This window comes from Caloenas nicobarica, chromosome 19, assembly GCF_036013445.1.
Source record: "Caloenas nicobarica isolate bCalNic1 chromosome 19, bCalNic1.hap1, whole genome shotgun sequence".
Classification (NCBI taxonomy): domain Eukaryota; kingdom Metazoa; phylum Chordata; class Aves; order Columbiformes; family Columbidae; genus Caloenas; species Caloenas nicobarica.
This window is the reverse complement of record NC_088263.1, coordinates 5,877,689-5,895,525: the sequence shown is the minus strand read 5'-3', so window position 1 is coordinate 5,895,525 and position 17,837 is coordinate 5,877,689. Positions and strand designations below refer to the sequence as shown.

Sequence of the window (17,837 nt, the reverse complement as noted above, 5' to 3'; positions counted from 1 at the left end):
AGCCATCTCCACTCCCGGCCACCAAGGAAACCCTGGAAGGCAAAGCCAAATCCAGTTCCACATCCCCATCTCACGCTTCTGCTTCCTTAGCAGGCAATTTTAAACCCAAGGAATATTTAAATTAAGAAACAAGGCAAGAAGAATCAGTGTGAAGTACCAAAAACCTTTATTTTTTTTTTCCCCCCCAAACCATAACAACATTTGACATTATATTGATTTCCTCATATATTTGTTATTTCTCTACGTTAGGAACCAGATACAGAAAATACAAACACGATCTGTTGAATCAAAGACGGCACAGCATTCCATTAGAAAAAGAAACAAAAAACTAGAGGAGCAAGATAAAAATGGTGAAAAATAGTCATTCCCTCCAGCCCAAACTTTCCAAGAATCATCATCAAAATAGAGCAGTGGAAGTAGCTTCTCTTTGTAAACGCACTTCTGCTTTAAGAAAAAAGTTAGATTTATCTTTAGATTTCAAAGTAAAAAAATGTTAAACTATCTTTCAAGCAATTTTGGAAGTTTGCATAGACCCATTCCCTTTCCAAAAATATCAGCCATCTCTCTATAGAATCTGATATAAATCAAGTGCACGCCTCATCTGAAGATCACCAAGCTCAATCAACTCTCAAGAAAATAAAACATGATCTCCCCTTCTCCTCCCTCCCCCCACAAAACTACGGGCTCTACCGTTACTCCTTGTATTTGAGGCAAGTGACGAGGCTCAGCCACACCTCTTGCTCACAGCTTCATCCAAATTCCTTTTTTTATTTCCCAGGTTTTCACCTCCACTCCCTCCTGACAGGGCTGGGGCGACACAACGCGGAGCTGTGGGGGGCTCAGATGGGCTGATGGACGACACGAGAGGAATTTTACGCTTATCAACCCCAACCCCAGCAAGAAAAGTGGCTTTTCAAGGACAAACACCTGCGACCAGGCACAGTGTTTGTAGGAATTCACCCCTGGGGACCAGCCTTGTCCACAAGGCTCAGTCACCAGAGCAAGAACTCGTTCAGCTTGAGGTGAGGTGGAGGGGACGTGGCAGGAGGGGCAGGGGGGAATTTTTGCAGCCCCTGGGGAGCAGGGAGGCCCCTCTCCAGGAGGGGTGTTTAACCTATGTGCTCTAGCGTACCTGGAGTGAGGTTTTTTTTTTCCCAGAGGTTCATAACAGCATGTGCAGAGTCCAGCTGCACGGCCACCAGTTTAAAAAGAAACAGCGACGACAAAATAAATTAAAAAAAGAGAGTCAACCCCTCCTATTAAGATGCGAATGAAATGCGTATTTCTTCAGGTCTCAGCCTGGTTTGGAACCCTCTAAAAAACTGAAGCAAACGTTTAAAAGGGCTTATTAAGTTTCTGCAGGGGGCAAAGTGATGTGGCAATGAGATGGCGGAGAGATCACACGCCCACTGCTATCGCACCGAGGGTCAGGACAGTACCGGGGCCCCCGCCTAAAGTGCCGACCTTACAAAAGAAGATGGAGGAGCAACATCCTTCTCCTCCTTTCTCCAATCACAATTTCCAGTTGAAACCCATCTCCTTCACCAAGTCACAACTAAGACTGTTCTTTTGGATATTCACTCAGTTTATACTTTTTTTTTTTTAAAGTTAGTAAAAAAGTTACATTGAATTTCCCAATGGGCTTCCACCAGCTGAAGGTCCAGCTGTGGGGTGAGCAAAGCCCACATGTTTCGCCTGGCCCCGAGACCGGAGCAGAGAGCCAGCTCTGCTCTGTGGGGCCAGCCAGGCGTGAGCAGCCCTGCTCGCCAGCCTCTGAAACCCAGGGGACGCAAAGTCTTGCCAATAAAGGGCCTTTTATTTATTTAAGCCACCTCTGAATCCCCTGAGAAGGGGAACACCATGGGGAAGAACATCCCCCCTCCCCCCCAGAAATAAAATATCCATGAAACAATAATGCAGCCAAAAAAAAAAAAAACCAAACACCAAACCCCACAAACCAAAAAAACAACCACCAACCACACCAGCCTGCTGGTTTTATAAAAAAAAAAAATTCAACAAACTTCATGACAAAACGAAAAAATACCCAAAGGAAAGTAGCCAGCAGTTTGGGTCTGGAAACTGGTTCACTTCTTAAATGTTCAAAGTCCAACAAGGAGCAGACGGCAGCAATGCCACCAGAAGAAAAGTGCTCGCAAAACACAGCTCCCCGAGAGACGGCAGCGAGCCTGAGGGACGAGCGACCCCACTGCCGACACCACCAGCTCGTGTGGCCCTTGCCGGGCAGGGAGCCCTGGGATCACCTGGGACGGACGTGCAGCAGGAGGGAGCTCCGCAGGACCTAGAAATGGGAACAGGCTCCTTCCCCCTGTGTTTGCACTGGGTGCACCAGGCTGAACGACTCAGGCTGCTCTCTAATTCCTAACGAGAGGCAGGAGAGCGAACAAGCTACCAGGATTTGTGGAGTCGATAATAATGTGGAGATGAGGAAGAGATGCCCTACGAGACACAGTTATCAAAACCACAAGCAGTGATGTGCCAAGCTGCGGGAGGCCAAGGCAGAGCTGTGCCCAGGTTGGCCGCGGCCACACGATGGAGCAGATTGCGCCTCTGCCAGCCCAGGATGAGACCAGCTTTCTGAAAAAGCTCAACCGCTTCTCGGGAAGAGATTCCTCCCTCTGTCCCACTGCACCTCGGAGCAGCTGCCTCTTGCTAGTGGAAACCCAGAAAGCGCTGGGTTCCCAACTGCTCCGACAGCCACCACTGTTTCTCATGGGAACAGAAGCAAAGCAGCAGAAGCAAGCTGGGTTTTGGCCTCTTTTCCTAGCTTATGTTTGCTCCTTTCAAGTCCTGGTTGGAGCCAATTTCCTGGGGGCTTTGCTGGCCCCCAGGGACCAGCAGGTGCTGGGGAGCAGCCAGAGCCGCAGCTCGGCAGGGCTATCACCACAGCTGCCTGAGCAGAGGGTCAGGCCAGGTCTGGATTTCTGGCAGAGCCCCAGGGAGGGAGAAAAAACAAACTCTCCACTTCGTGCAGACACACAGCACCCCAGGCACAGGACAGGATGCTCATCAGGCTGCTCGCAAGTGCCAAACCTACCCAGGCTAAATAGGGAAGAGATTCCCAGTAAAAACCACTAGCAAGCGTGAAAGAGTTTTTGTTCTAGACAGATTCAAAAGATCCAACGCATTTTCCCTACGTTAAAACCAAACCAAGGTGTTGCCTGTGCCCCTTCTAACCCTAATCCAAAGATAATTCCCTTTGAAGGGAAAGGGTGAAAAAGATCCATATCCTATAGGTGGTCTGTCCAAACACAGAATGAAACCAATTGACTCAAAGAGAGAAACTGTCAAAATACAAGTAAGCAGCCATATAGCTGTGCCACACCACCCAGCACCTGCCCATGCAGCCATCCTTAGCTAGCAGGGCCAACCAAAAGAAATAAATCAAGGCCTTTTCATTCCTTGTTTCTCATTCTGTCAAATTCCCTTTTCCAGTAGCTGATCTGCATGCATTCTGGCCACGGAGACCACAACCCTTTTTTTTTTTTCTTCTCCTTTAAAAAAAGGCTTTACAATAACTAAGAATTTGAACACCAAGGTGATCAGTTACAAGTCTTTCCTTACTGAACGGGACAAGCGTGTCAGAGGGGGGACACGTTCCCGGCTGTGCCCAGGAATGTGCCATTGCTCCGAGGGTAAGAGAGGAAAGGGCATGACACAGAAATAGCTTATCGGCTGCAAGTCTCTGTGCAGGAAGGGCTGCAAGCACAGCCTGTCGATGGCCGGCTCTGCACAGATCCTTGTCTGCAATCCAGCTGCCAGGAGAATCTCTTAAGTGGGAGCTGAAAGGGACCGACCTCCCTGTCAGACACTGCAAGGAAAAGCAGCAGCTGAAGTGTCACACAACTGCAGAAACCAAACCCAAAGAAGAGCAATCGAAAGATCAACCGGAAAACAGTTTGAAGCCTTGTCAGAAGAGTTCTTTCACCACAGAGCAGGTAAGAATGGCTGCTGTGGCTAACACAGCAGAACACACACCTTCTGCCTTTGAAGGCAGAGACAGTGGCTTCTCCCCAACCCCAAAAGGAACCAGCTCAGGCGCAGACCCCTGCTGACAGGGCAACCAACACCAATTCCCTCCCTGGCCCAGGCCAAGAGAGGGAATTGTTAACAACCACCACCACAGAGAGACCACTGCGGTCAACTGTGTCCTGCTCTGGCCCAGGGGAGGCCTTTCAGATAACCAGATTCTTTTCACAGTTCAAGAAGGGCAGTCCCCTTCCTGAGCCAAAGAAAAAAAGAAAAGAGGCTTTGTATTCCAAGCTCCAACAGTGACTATTTGCTGAATCAGTCCAGTGAACAGGGATTACGCTCCCAGAACAGCAAGTACAAGCCTCCTCCAGGTAAAATCTGGAACCTCTAAAGTGCTCCTGCTAATGCTGATGGATGAGCACGGCCCTCCCATGCCCAGCAGTGGAAGGGTGTGATGCAGTTAGTGGTATAACGAGCATTAGCATTTAACCATTTTATCAACTCCCATCTGGATTGCGGTAGTTTTCTGAAATGCACTTTTGGGAGATGTTTCCTATGAGAAGAGGATGTTTGGGGATTTGAGGGCAGGAAGGTGAAGTCCACACCATAGCATACCTTGTTCAGTAAAACCGTTGCCTTGGAAGGTGAAGGTTCCTTTGCAGAGTCAACGGGATCAAGCATCCTGCAAGTGGCCATTTCACTGTGTCACCAACAAGCAGCTCTCGGTTTGGTTAGAATCGTTTCCCCCTCCCCCAGTGGTTTGAAGAGTTCACAGTGGTATAACCCAATGCTTTGAGGAGACAGAAGCTGAGAAGTCTCCTGTTGCAAGTGAATGGGTGGAGTGAGAGATGCAGATGAGCAACATCCTCGAGGACTAAGGATAAACCCAACAGACACCTCACGTCTAATCAGGAACGGGGGAAGGCAGGCACTGGAAGAACTGGGAAGCGGAGAAGGGCAATGGCAACACAGGGAAAGTGCATGATCTGGAGTGGTCTCAGAGCAGTTCTGCAGTGCAAATGTATGGGGAGGGTTGTGGAGAAATCCCTTCTGGAATGCTGCATGAAGAGAGGTAAAGGTTGGCAACCGTGTGGCAGCGGACGGGGTAGGGGGCCTGTTTCCAGCAGCTCTACCCTGTTCTTCACATTTAGTGGGTTTCAATCACCACTGGCTCGTAAACTCCAGATGAGACCCTGGGAGGGGGCAGAGGGGAAGATGAGAAACCACGTTATTTTCCTCAGTCACTTAGAGCATGCAAGTTCTTATTCAGAGCTCTCCACTCAGAAACATCGCCCTCTAATCCCACACAAAATACTGAAAATAACGAGTCAGTCTGGCGAGAAGTCAACCCTCGTAACACAAAACAGACAGCTACGTGGCAAGCTAACCGTAGAGCACTTGAAAGAGCCGGGTTAACACATGAATCCTTCTAAAGGGCAGAGGAAAGGGGGGAGTATCCTGTGCAAAAAGTCACTGTTCCTGGCTTTGCTTTCCTCCCAGTTTTGTCACTGACTTGATGCATCTTTGCATTAGCATTATTGCTTTTTTTTTTTTTTTTAGCCTCAAAAGGTGCTATAAAGGCTCAAACACGACTAGCCAAGACACTGTACAGAGAGCTGTTAAGTTTTATTTGTTCTGAAGTTTTTCGTAAGAGAACAAGCCCTCGACAAAGACGGAGGAGGAAGGGAAAAAGGATGATAAACCAGGCTGCTGCAGTTTTGCTGCAGGCCGGCAGGAGGCAAAGCTCCAGCATTTAGCTAGAGCAAACAGGAACCAACCTCTCCCATTTTGTCCTTTTACTTCTGTTCTTGGAGCTATCAACTAGGATCACATTCTCTCTCTGCACTCCTGCTGAGAACTGCTTTCATACTACAGTGCAGCTGTAGCCTGTCACCAGAGGGATCCCAGGGGTGTTAATGTGGGAATAAAGCCACCACGTAGCACATGATGTTTAGAAATCTCTCCTGTAGCAAGAAGTGGAAGTTTCCTGGGTACCATGAGCTAACCCATCACTCTGAAGCACCTCGTTCTGCCTTTCAGAGAAGCCTACCTGTTTCCCAGCTGAATACCACTCAGTGTAGTTGTTCCGTCTCTGCTCACAAACAACCTCAGGTTACTGTCTGCAAGAGAGAAAAGGAAGCAAGACATCAAAATCCAGAACTACCGACAGCTGCCAGGTACTCCCAGCCACATTACACACTGGTCAGCACGGGAACAAGCGCATTTCTGGGAATACGTGTGCGCACTTCCTGGTATTCCCACAGTAACAGAGTGCCTGGGAACAAATCAACCACAGCATTAAGCTTTGGAAGAGTAAATGCAGAGAAATGAATTCAATTATATTCCTCCAGCTGTTTCTTTTAAGGCAATTCCATTGATGCATGCTCTTGGTCAGCTTGAAAACATCTGAACAGATGAGATGCAGGGCCTCATGCTGCTTTTGTAGGCTTATCATCGGAGGATAAATTCAGTGTGTTCTGCTGGTGAGAGGTGGCTGCATTCGGTCTGGTTTTAACTGATGCTGAGCAAGGTGTAAATCCCCATATGGTAAGAGTGTTGCCATATGCAATGATTTAAGGTGACTAATGGTAAACTACAAGCTAGGCGCAGGTTTAAAACTTACTGAAAAACCACAACTAGATAGAAGAAACAAGATTGATTTCTAGGCTAAACTGGAAGATTAAAACAAATGCAGAGATACTATCAGTTTTCTCTTAACAGATGCTGTGACTTCAGTGGAGAAAACCCCTTCTTAGGCTTTTGGACAGACCTGATCAGCAGCATGCTGTGACCCATATTTCTTCCCGTATTTTTGGAGAGATGTGCTGTTTCCCCTCTAGTTGTACTCTCCTGTTTTAATAAATACCCTTGGGCTGACCCTGGACAAAAGCCACTAGAGCAGTGCAGATAGCTGATGTCACTGATTTTTCACTGCCCTGAAGAAATGGTATTTTTCCCGTCTCATCCTGTATGTTTGAGCTACTGTTCAACCTCTGCTGCAGTGTGTAGAACAGCAGTGAGCCCTGTTTGCTAATGGATAAGCAGGTCTCAAATCCACATGGTTTGTTTACCTAGCAGAGAAACACCTAGCAAGCACTGAAAGCAAATCAACTGTCGAAAGGGGAAAGGAGTCCACGACAGATCAGACCAGACTGTAAAAGCTTGGCAGCCTTGCTAAACGAACAGCCAAGACATCCCCTTCGAGACTCCTCCTCTCACCTTCAGTATTGCTGACATCTGTGAAGTCCTGACTCTGCATTATTTTCTCCACTATATCATCAGCATCGATCCTGGTGTCATCCACTCGGGTTGGGTGACTCTCTACAGAATCCTTTTTCCTCCTGGGGAGAGAAAATAAGGGGAAGACTTACTCAGCTTTTCAAGACACAGACTTTCAGATACTCTCCTGCTTCCCTTGGCAACAGCCTCCTTCTCAGCAGCTACTTCCAGTCTTCCACAGAGACAATTCTGTTTTGTCTTCCCAGAGAAGGGGCTTTGCTCCTCAGTTACCTACCGGGAGGGTCTGTCCAGCAGAAGGGCTGGTCTGGGGGGGCGAGGTGGCTTCTCTAGTTTGTGGTCCCGTTCTCCCTCAGGACACTCCACCGTCATGCTCAGCCCTCCGGATGCGCTGCTGCTGGTGGAGGTGTTCCGGCGATGGGTCAAGTCGGACATACTAGAAGAGCGGGAGTGCTCCGTGCTGTAACCTGCAAACACAGCAATTACAAACCAGATCTCCTCCCTTTCCTGGCAGCACAGCTAACAGGCAGAGCTGCTTCAAAACAGCATTTCTGCTCCCACGTATAGAAGTTTAGACATATCTATGAGCAAAGACTAAACAGGAGACTGATACTGCAGAGCAGGGTGATGGCTGCAAATCGCTCTCACAAGAGCTAGTTGCAGGAGAGAAAACGGATGGGGCCAGTGCTGGCAGAGCCACACGGATCAATGGTTACCGGAGATCTTGGACTGCTGGCTGGCGTAGCTGGAGTTCCGTGAGTGCCCCGAGTGGAAAACTTCCTCCGGGCTGGACAGGTTTTGATCTGGTTCTTCTGGGACACCTGCCAAGAAACAACAGGGCACTCCGCTTACACCGTAACCACCTTGGACTGGAGGCTGATCTGGGGACGCTGGATCAAGGAGAGGGCAAGTCCAATGGCAGAGCCCTGCTGTACAGGCTGGCACAGATCTTAGAAGCAGCTGGGGAGTAGGGAAGACAACAAAGAGCTTTTCTGTCCAGCTCATCACTAATTCTAGCACCCAGTGCATGAACTTACAAGCCTCTCTGGGGCCTTGAAGGATCTAGAAGGACAAGTAGTATCTGAAGCCGTCTATAGTTAAAAACATTAAGCTATGACCAAGAAAGTATCAAATGGCCACTAGCAGTAAAGTATTACAACCTTCATTTGGGTGCTTCTCCTGCTATTACCTTTGCCCTTCTATTACTTGTAAGAGAGCCTCTGCCATTTAAATCATGTCTGAATTTGGTACAGAAACCTCACTATAACAATGATCCTTGTGGGTTCTTTCCAACTCAGGACATTCTACGACTATGACCCCTGCGCCTTTGCTATCACCTTGCTCGTCTCTCTTGCAGCAAGCATATTCAAAAGCGCACAAGTGTGACATGTTAGCCAGCTTTTTAAGAAGAGCATTTGCACGGTGTGCTAAATCACTGGGATGACAAGACCAGGGTGCTGTTTTGGTGCAGCATATCTGCCTGCACATTTGGAGTATGCTGGCAAGAAAAAAAAGGCTATGGGAAAACACAGCGCCCTTGAAAAGGGGTTCATACAGAAGCCAAAGAACTCTGCATCAGCAGCTGGAACACAGCCATTAGACCTCAAACCAACCTCTAAAACCGTCAGAGGAACTTTTCTAGAAGATAAGTCTGAGCAACAGAATAGCTGAGGGGAGAATAACGTTAAGTGTGACTGAACACAGTGGAAAGCAGGGATGATAGCAATATGTGAATTATTAAATTCCCAGCAAAAATAAACGAATTGCTTTATCTCCACTAACAGAAACATATGGCAAAGATTTATGCCTCCTCTCCTCAGTTGCACTTATAGATGGGTTTTCCTCAATTTTCTTAATAAGCAGAGGGGTATGGATGGGTGCAAGAAAACATGAAAAATTAAATATTTTTTTGTGCATGCAACAGCTGGGAAAAACAAAAGAGTGTCCAGGCACAGCCAAGTGTTGCGAGGCTCCAGGGTGGGCATTCATACCCGAGCTGAGGATGGCAGCTCTTGGCTTGGTCTGGCGCAGAGAGCCGATCGTGGCAGAACTGCTGCTGCTGCCGCTCGTGGTTCCCTCGCCCTTACAGGTCAGCTGCAGGGTCGAGTCCTGTCCTGGGATGGAGATGGATTTGGCGGTGGAAGGAGGCCTGGAACGCAGAAGTGAAGGAGGTTACAAACTGCCAGGCAAGGGCCGGGAATCACCCGATTGCACTGGCAATTCCCATGCTGCTCTGTTGAGAGGGTCCCCTCGCCTGCGCCCACCCTTGGTGGGGTGGGGGAGCTGGCAGCCCCCTGCGACCAGCAACACAGCACGATATTGGGATTTCCTATGTGCAAGATTCAGGTCTTCCCTACCTCATACTGCATCCTGACTGCATAACAAGGAAAAGCAAGTTTTGGAGGCAGATTAAGGCAAAAAGGGACCGTTCAATGATTTATACAGGACAACAGGCTCAGAGCCTGCACTATCCTCCAGAAGATGATCCAGAGCTGCCCTTTCTCCCCCAATATGTGTCCGGTTGGCCTCACAAGCAGGAACCAGTTTGCTGTTTTCCAGCTCTCAATTCCAGCAGTCTTTCAGCACACCTTTCTGACTCGGGTCAAAACCAAACCTTTTATCTCAGCAACCCCATCCCCCTAAGCGAGTACTTTTACAGTTATCAAATAACCTTTCCATTTTTTAACTGACTATTAAACCCCCTTTTCCGCGAGACTGAAGTGTTTTTCCAGCTGTCAAAATTATTTTTCCTGGTTATTTCTGCGTGCTCCCAACATCCCTTTGTAAACGCTGACTGCACGGCAGAGCTGCGAGTGCCTGGAGCCCCCTCCCTTCCTCCCAAAGTGTTTTTGGGTGGAAGCCACGGTATGTGCAGCGTGGCAAAGTGAATACTCCTGTCGGAGCCCTAACCTCCCTGTAGCCCAACGTCTGAACTGGAACTAATGGATCATATTTTGCTTTTTAAGAGAGGAGTGGGAAAGAAAAACTTCTATTTGTCTCACTCAGAGATCTGAGGGAAGATGCTACATGAGAGGAACTTTGCAGTGTTTTGAGAGGAAAAAATAAAGCGCTGAGAATGTTTTCTATGGGCAGCCAAACAGTCATAAAGGTTTCAAGAAACCCACAGCATGCCTTCACCAGGAAAAAAACCCTCCCTAATCACATTATCAGTGATTTACACACACACGGGTACTTTAGGGACTTTGCTTCACAGGTTAATAAGGCCTTTACAGCCTTAATCAAGCAAACGGTTCCTGGAGCAGCTGTTGGGTCAGCCCAGGGGTCTGGCAGATCCAGCAGCTTCTGCCTCCTGCACGACACCCAGGAGAAGGTTCACCTGAGCGAGTCAGTGCTCGGAAATGATTTCCCAGCACAGTTTAATTCCTGCCTAATCCCCTAATGAGAACCATTTCTCAAAAGCTCTAGTGATCAAGGACTATTCTACGTGCAAAGCTTCCATTTTTAGACGTTTGCACATCGTTAACATATAAGGAAAAAAATGGGAATGACTACAAAAATCCTTTAAGGAAATTAGGAGGTTTGACTTTCAGACTGACCCTACTTACATTAAATGGATATATATACCCAATTCTGTATCATTTTCAGATGCTCTTAATGGTGAGATTTGCTTCCACAGTGGAGGAGCAACAGGTATTTTTGTCAGACATACTATTGCCAGACATCTTAGTACCCCAAATTTAAAACATCTGTTACTGTTACAAAGTTATGGTTTAAGATATTAAAAACTTTTTTTTTATTACACTTCCTTCTGAAGCAGAAATTTTTCAGAATCAGATGACACAGCATTTGGGGTTTGAAAGCCACAGAAAACGCTGCAGCACTATGAAAAGCCATTCACAGAATCAACCAAAATTACGCAGCATTTTATAACAAGAATGCAAGCTGATTTCTACACTTTAAGATAGCTCCTAAAATTAGACCTTTTAGCCCAGAATACCACAGATACAAGAGATGGCCTCAGGGTAAAGCTTTTTCCTCTCATACTGTTGGGAATCAACACAAAATATTACATTATACATCAGCACATGGCTGGGACTGCAGAGTCTTGCAAGGCTATACTGCAGTATCAAGGCACATCTTGCTGGTTTATTTGTTAGTTGATCTCCCAACAATTCTTTAAGCAACAATTCTGCTCCACAGCTTAACTGTATTCATTCTTTCCTATCACGCTGCATTAAAAAACAGTACATGATCATGATTTTTCTACTAATTAATACAAATTGTGAACCTAGGTCCTTGTAGAAGAAAAGGAGAACTAAAATGTTTCGGCCTTGCAGTATTTTTGTTGCTGTTTCAATTCAAGATCTTTATCCTGTGTAATATGTGCTGAAGTGTGTCCGTTTCCAAGACTTTTTTTTCATTGACCTTTCCCCTTCTCGGAGGTCAGTGAAACCCAGCCCAGAGCTATGAGAAATTCTGTTTTATGCAAAACATGAAGTTTGTTATCAACATCCATTAGTTTCCAAAACCTGACACTAGTAAAGAAAATACTGGCACAACCAGTAACCAAGCTGGAAATACCAGAGCGGAGAACAAACCGACCAACAGCACAGGCTGGCTTAGCTCCTCTGGCTAATCCAGACCACCAGTTCCAAGCTTTCCCCATACTTCCCGATATCAAGTGCATCTTTTCTCCCTCTCCATCAGTTTTAGTCTCCAGCAGAGAAGAGCAAAAGAACCAGGTGTCCTGGTTTGCTCAGAAGAGGACGAGCACCCAGAAACTCACGTTTTGAAGCAGGGGTCTCCCGACAGCAGGGACATTCCGATTGTGACCTGGAGAGGGGGGACAAGGCACATCATTAACGGTGCTGCTGTGAGCTCCTCACTTCCCACCAGCCAGGAGGTCAAGGGCTTGGTGTGAGGATTAGCAAGACCTAGTTCCTTTCCAAAGGAAATCACCTTCAGGGATTTCACAAGGTGTTTCCCTCCCTGCCACACGTCACTGGCATCGGCAGCTCCAAGTGGCAGTAGCTCAGCAGGACACCAGCCTGGCCACCCCAACAATGCACTGAGAACTTCTCCCGCTCCAGTTCACACCTTCTTTGATGACAAAGAACGCTGTCAAGGGTCAGCGCTTGGCCAAATGGATGCCAAGATACCAAAGGGCAACTGATGATGGGAAACTTCCAAGCCAGACTAGCAGCATAAAAGCAAAATCCTGTCTCTGTACATGGCGGGACCTTGGCTCAGGCCTAGCACTGCACTCTGGCTGCAATCGTTCCAAAGTCAATAGCGGGATTTCCACCATAGCAGTAGCTGCCGTACCTTTAGGATGGAGTTGTCCTGTCGGGTGTTCTTAGTATCGTATCCTTCCAGCAAGCAGCAACGGACGGTGGATCCAGAGCCCGCAAATTCTGCCAGATTTAGATCAGCAAAGCCCAGCTGTAGCCAAGAAAACAATGAAGGGGAAGGGGACAGAACAACAAAAGTCACTCAATAAAGGGATACGTGGTGTCACACAAAGGAAGGGAGCACATCTGTGAGGGCAGAAACAGGAGCAGGTGCATAGGCAGTTGTGGCTGTGAACATCCCCTGCTCTCGAGGACGGGCAGGGTGACATTCCTAATCTCCAGGCAGGTGGACACTTGAAGCCTTCAGGAAGCCAGCCCTGTCTGGAGGAAGGACGTACAGTGGCGGTGCTGGCCAGGAGAGCGTTAACCAGCCCGCAGCCCTTGCATAACCAAGGACATGGAAGGCACTAGGTCAACGATGTGGAAAAAACAGAATCGCACATACACAAACAAAATAAGGCGCTCTTTGTATCGGGCCATCCCAGAATGCAGCGGAGCATGCGAACCAGGAGATGAAAGGATATTGTTACAGGGCAAAGTGACACTGTCCCGAAAAACAACAGTGGGACTTTCAGCCCAGCAAGCTGAAGCCCAGAGCTGAGTGGCAATGCCTGTGCCTCAACACCACAGATGCAGCTGCTGGGCTGGGGAAATCTTGGGGCAAAGTTTACTCAACACCACTAAGATTTAACTAGCGAGTGGCAGGTTTGAGGGGCAGGAGGGAAGAGAAATATTTGGAGAGATTTAGTTGTGAGCTCTCTGAACCTTCTCTAACAAAGGGGAAGCAAATGGGGAAGGTGACAAAGTTGAAGATCACAGGCAAATTCCAAGAGGCTGCTGATGCCTCTAGAGTAAAGACAAACACAATCAAGAGTACTTTTGTTTTTCTGCTCTAATTCCTGGTGTTTGAATATAGTGTTTTATTCAAAGAAAAAGTTAAAACTTCTTTTACGTGGAGCTTTAGCAATAAGAATCAGTCATGTCTCACCTAATCTGATCAGGAAGAGATGCTGTGCCCCATATTTGGCCAAACCATCAAAGCATGGAAGGTTTGTGTCACTTCAACACACAGGTCAGCTTCCAGGAGAACGTGGAGAGAATGTGGAAAAGCACCAGCTCAGACCTGGCTGTTATTCAGTGCATTACAGGACACTTCTCCTGCCCTGGTGTTGACATGCAGATGATACAGCTGAATGGGGAACCTCAAACAGAAGCACCATCCTAAGGAAATGTGGTGCTCTGTCAACGGTGGAAGCTGTTGGGGAGTTACAGCACAAACCACAGGTGCTGCCGTGTGAGCCCTGGCTCCCACTGCTCCAAATCAGACGTCTAATCCACAGCCTGCACAAGATATGTGATTCAGGGGAAGACAGCAGCGAGATTAGCATAGCTGCTTCACCCATCCCATTCTCAAAGGGGAACAAGAGCTGATGGCAAAGGAAAAAAAAAAACCCAACAGAACAACTGCAGGATAGAGCAGGAACCTTTCTTCAGCAAAAAAAAAAGGTAACTTTTCTCTCTTCTTAAGAATTCCCTTAAATCAAGTGTTTCTCCAGCCCTTGCTGTTGATGTTCCTCTGTATCTTCTAGGCAAGGGCTATGCCGCTTGCTGAATATTCACTGATAAGGAAAAAAAAACCCACCAACAAAAAACAACCAAGTTTTATCGTTCAGAGACAAGCAGGACAGGAAAAAGCTACAGAGGGAGCTGCAATCCATCAATGTGGCAAAACTAGAGGGCAGAGGAGACGCAGCACAACCACACCAGCAGAACACCACGGCACAGGAGTGGCCCAGCCCCAGATGTGTCTCCCTCCACCACAGCACTAACTTCTCCGAGAAGACAGACATGGGAGGACAGAGTGTGGGAGAACCCTCCAGCGACCCATGCGACGTGCTGAGGTCAGAAGCTCTTCTCAGGAAGCAGACTCCCAAGTATATAGAGGAAGGATCCCTTAACAAAAGGATGTTTTCAGATGTAACCTTTCAGAATAGTTTCCTCAGTTTTCCAGCCAGTTGATGCTGTTCCTTCCAGCTCGGGGAAAGAGTTTCCGCTTCATCAGTCCTTCCTGTTGGCTTCCGCTCTATAACCCCTGACACTGAAGTGACATTAACGTCAAACAAAAAGGTGCATGAATTGATGGAAACTCTGTCTTGAGCACAAGCAGCTCCATCACTCTCAGCCCCTGCTGAAGGGGGACCAGGTAAAGAGGGCATTCACAAGTTGCATTTTCCTCTACATCTGCTGCAACAATTGGAGGAGTTTTCAGCTGTTTAGAATGGGAAAATAATTGCATGAACACATGCCACAGACTTCTGCTGGAAATGTTAGGAATCTCAAGTCAGTCAGTTCTGCCCCGAGGACCTGCCTGGAACAAGCCTGGTCCATAGAGGAACTGGTGTGACATCTCTTGTTTCTGTGCTGCTGAAATGCTCAGGTCATGTTCTGCTGAATTCTAGGAGAACACGTCTGTCTTCTTCATAGGACACCAAGCAAGATACCAGCCCAAGAGATGAGAAGGACTTGAGATTCGGTCTCCAATTCCAGGCTGGACCAACTAGGTCTCTTTCAAAATGTCACTAAACACAACTGGAGACTGAGCAAAAGGGGAATAGGTTACAACATGGCCTGAAAAAGAGCCCAGGTTAACTTCACCGTGGAAACCTGCCTTCAGGCTTCCTTTAATTCTGCATTTACACATACTGTAGGAAGCTTGAGGATGGACACTGCTGGAGGAACAGGCTGATACATTTACCTTGCCTCAGAGGCACGTGTCTTCTTCCAGCTCTGCTGCTCTCCCTGCACAGGCAGCCCTGCAGAACGGAGGAATAGCCTCCACCCAGCACAAATTTAGTGAAAGAGAAACTGATGGCCCTACAGACCGTGTCCTAATTAGCAACAAAAGGAATGGCAGCAGCATTGCCCTCTATCACACAGCACAGAGGAATGAGCGCAGTTCAGCCTCCAAAGCCAGCTGCCTCCATGGTTTCAGGAAGGATATCTATCGATTAGAAGAAATTCCTACAAGGTCGTGCATGACCCGAACATCTGTTTATTAGAAACTAGGAGCAGTGACTCATTTTCAAACAAACATGCTTTCGGGCTCTGTGCAAGCTCAGCTTCTTAAGGCAACGTTCTCTCTTGATTCAGCATAAATAGAAGAAGCGGGTGGCCCATTGTCTGTCCCATAGCACAGGCAAGAAAATGGGGGCAACAAACCAAAACCAACATTCCTGCTGATCTGTTTGGTTTTTGCCTCGGTGTCTCCTGTGCTTCGGATGGCGCTGATTTCTGCTGTAGGTCTCTGCCTGTGCTTGCGGGGCAGCGAGGTGCCCACCCCAGCCACAGCCGGCTGCTGCGTTCTGGAGAACAGAACTGGAGTCTGTGTTTCTTTATGAGCAAGACGTTGCCAGAAGCCAGAGAGTTCACATCTGACTCAGAACTTCCCCAAAGTTTGAGGACATGCAGATCATCTTCCCAACCCCCTTCTCAAATCCACATCCAGTGCAATCTGGATCCTGTCCTAGCAAGTTGATTTTTTCGGGAAAATCACTTAACTCAGTTTAAATGTAAGAACAAATGACCGTCTCTCCAGATTACTTCGAGCAGCAGCCACTGGTTTCTACTGGGTATAAAGCACTAACAGAAGACAAGACCATCATCACTCTGCCACATTTGTCCTTTCTGTGCTCTTACCTTTGAGTAGGTTTTTCCGCCCTTCAGCTCCTATAACAGAAGACAAAACAAACAGGAAAAGCAGCTCTTATTTGTGCTGGGGAAACAGGGGGAAAGTCATTACTCAGTCCTGGAATTTGCTCTCAGGATTTCACAAGCCCTCTCGCAACAGTTACCACCACCCTGGTTGCTCCCACCCTCCCTCAAACACCCTCGCTGGGGAGAAAAGCTCCATTTGAGCCACGTCCCAGCCCAAACAATCCTTCCTTCCCACCACCACCCATGCAATTCTTCTTGCTGCCAAAAAAGCAGCTAGTAACCAACAGCAGGACGCTGGTGGTAGTACCTGCCAGAAGCAGAAGGTAGGTGCTCACCTTGCGGACAGACACTCGGCAGACACAGGGGTCCAGGAGTCCTGTGGCTGGGTTGGCACTCATTTTACACACAAAGGTGAATTTCTTTTTCCAGCGGACACAGTTTTCCTGAACTTCCTCTCTATGAGAAAGCAAAAAAAGAAGAAAAAAAAAATAGTCTTCAAATAAAGGTACAAAGTCATATGAATCCTGACTATTAAGTATCTTTTTTAATGACTGGCAACCTGGGCTGCGAAGAGCCTCTACAATGCGGCTTGGTCCACACCACCTGAAACTGCACCACAAAAAGGTGTTATGTTAGCATAAGCTTTTCACTAGTTAATACGGGTAAAATCCACCTAGGTTACAGGTAAGACTAATCATCCCATCAACAAAGTTTGCCTATAAAACTCTCTCAAGCTCCCCAACATTTCCTGCTTAGCCGGTTTAGCTCATTCACCACCTGGCCTGGACAGATACAGCCTCTGTAAATGAACTGGGCTGAAGGTTTGCAAGCTTATCTTCCCATAAAACGCCTGTTTTGTACAGCAAACGTGCTACGTGTCCTGGACGGTTTGTCCTTCCCAGGCAGCTGTCCTGCTTCCTATGCTGGGACCAAGCCAGTGAGGGTGGCCAGCTCAGAGGAGGACAAAAATGCACGTGGAAATAAATGCTCCTGGGTGCACGCAGACAGGACCACGCTGAGCTAACACTGTGCTTCAAATCATGGGAGGGTTTCAAACCCTGAAGCAGACTCAGCCAGGGAAGAGGTGGTTTTGCTTGCACAACTTCTGAGTAGCCCACTCTGATCTCCAGGGCAAGGGGAGAAGCACACAGGAGAATACCAAAGCCTTTTCCAGTGCAGGAATCGCTTCAGGTACAGCTTTGGGTTCTGCAGAACCCTTGGGGGAAGCTGGATTTCACCCTTCGAAGGAGGCAGGTTCAAAGGAGCCTGGACACGAGATGCGTGGGTCCTTCCACAGGGTTCTGGGTCCCCACTGATCCTCTGCAGGACAAGGTCTGTTTGTGGCTCAGAGCTGGGCCCTCAGTTCATTGAGTTCTCAAAGAACTGAGCCTGGTGGGGGGCAGGGAAGGGAAAGCGCTTTTGACAGCTATGAGCTTGCAAGTTTGCATCTCGCTCTTATCTCTCCTCTTAGCACAGGACAAAGGGCAAGGGCACCTGATAAACTGCTTTAGCAGGGAAAGGGAGGCTTCCCACCATGGTGCAAGCCAGAGACTGGTGGCGAAGTGGAGAACGATCAGTCTTGGT

General features: G+C 47.8%; 1 protein-coding gene across 6 annotated transcripts in view; it reads right to left on the bottom strand.

Annotated features, from left to right (window-relative positions):
* Window positions 1-149: 149 nt before the first annotated feature.
* EEIG1 (estrogen-induced osteoclastogenesis regulator 1) overlaps window positions 150-17,837 on the bottom strand; it is a 37,705-nt gene continuing 20,017 nt past the window's right edge. For 5 of the 6 annotated variants that reach the window (XM_065648674.1, XM_065648679.1, XM_065648680.1 and 2 more), the window contains 10 exons: window positions 16,589-16,709; window positions 16,236-16,265; window positions 12,514-12,630; window positions 11,975-12,021; window positions 9,219-9,376; window positions 7,944-8,048; window positions 7,505-7,694; window positions 7,210-7,331; window positions 6,041-6,110; window positions 150-5,183 (listed from right to left, as the gene is read on the bottom strand). In XM_065648674.1, the coding sequence (XP_065504746.1) occupies window positions 5,138-5,183; window positions 6,041-6,110; window positions 7,210-7,331; window positions 7,505-7,694; window positions 7,944-8,048; window positions 9,219-9,376; window positions 11,975-12,021; window positions 12,514-12,630; window positions 16,236-16,265; window positions 16,589-16,709 (1,006 nt within the window). In that variant the 3' untranslated portion in view covers window positions 150-5,137. Of the gene's footprint in view, window positions 5,184-5,736; window positions 5,955-6,040; window positions 6,111-7,209; window positions 7,332-7,504; window positions 7,695-7,943; window positions 8,049-9,218; window positions 9,377-11,974; window positions 12,022-12,513; window positions 12,631-16,235; window positions 16,266-16,588; window positions 16,710-17,837 lie in introns of those variants that run through there. The other variant, XM_065648676.1, reaches the window with a different exon arrangement.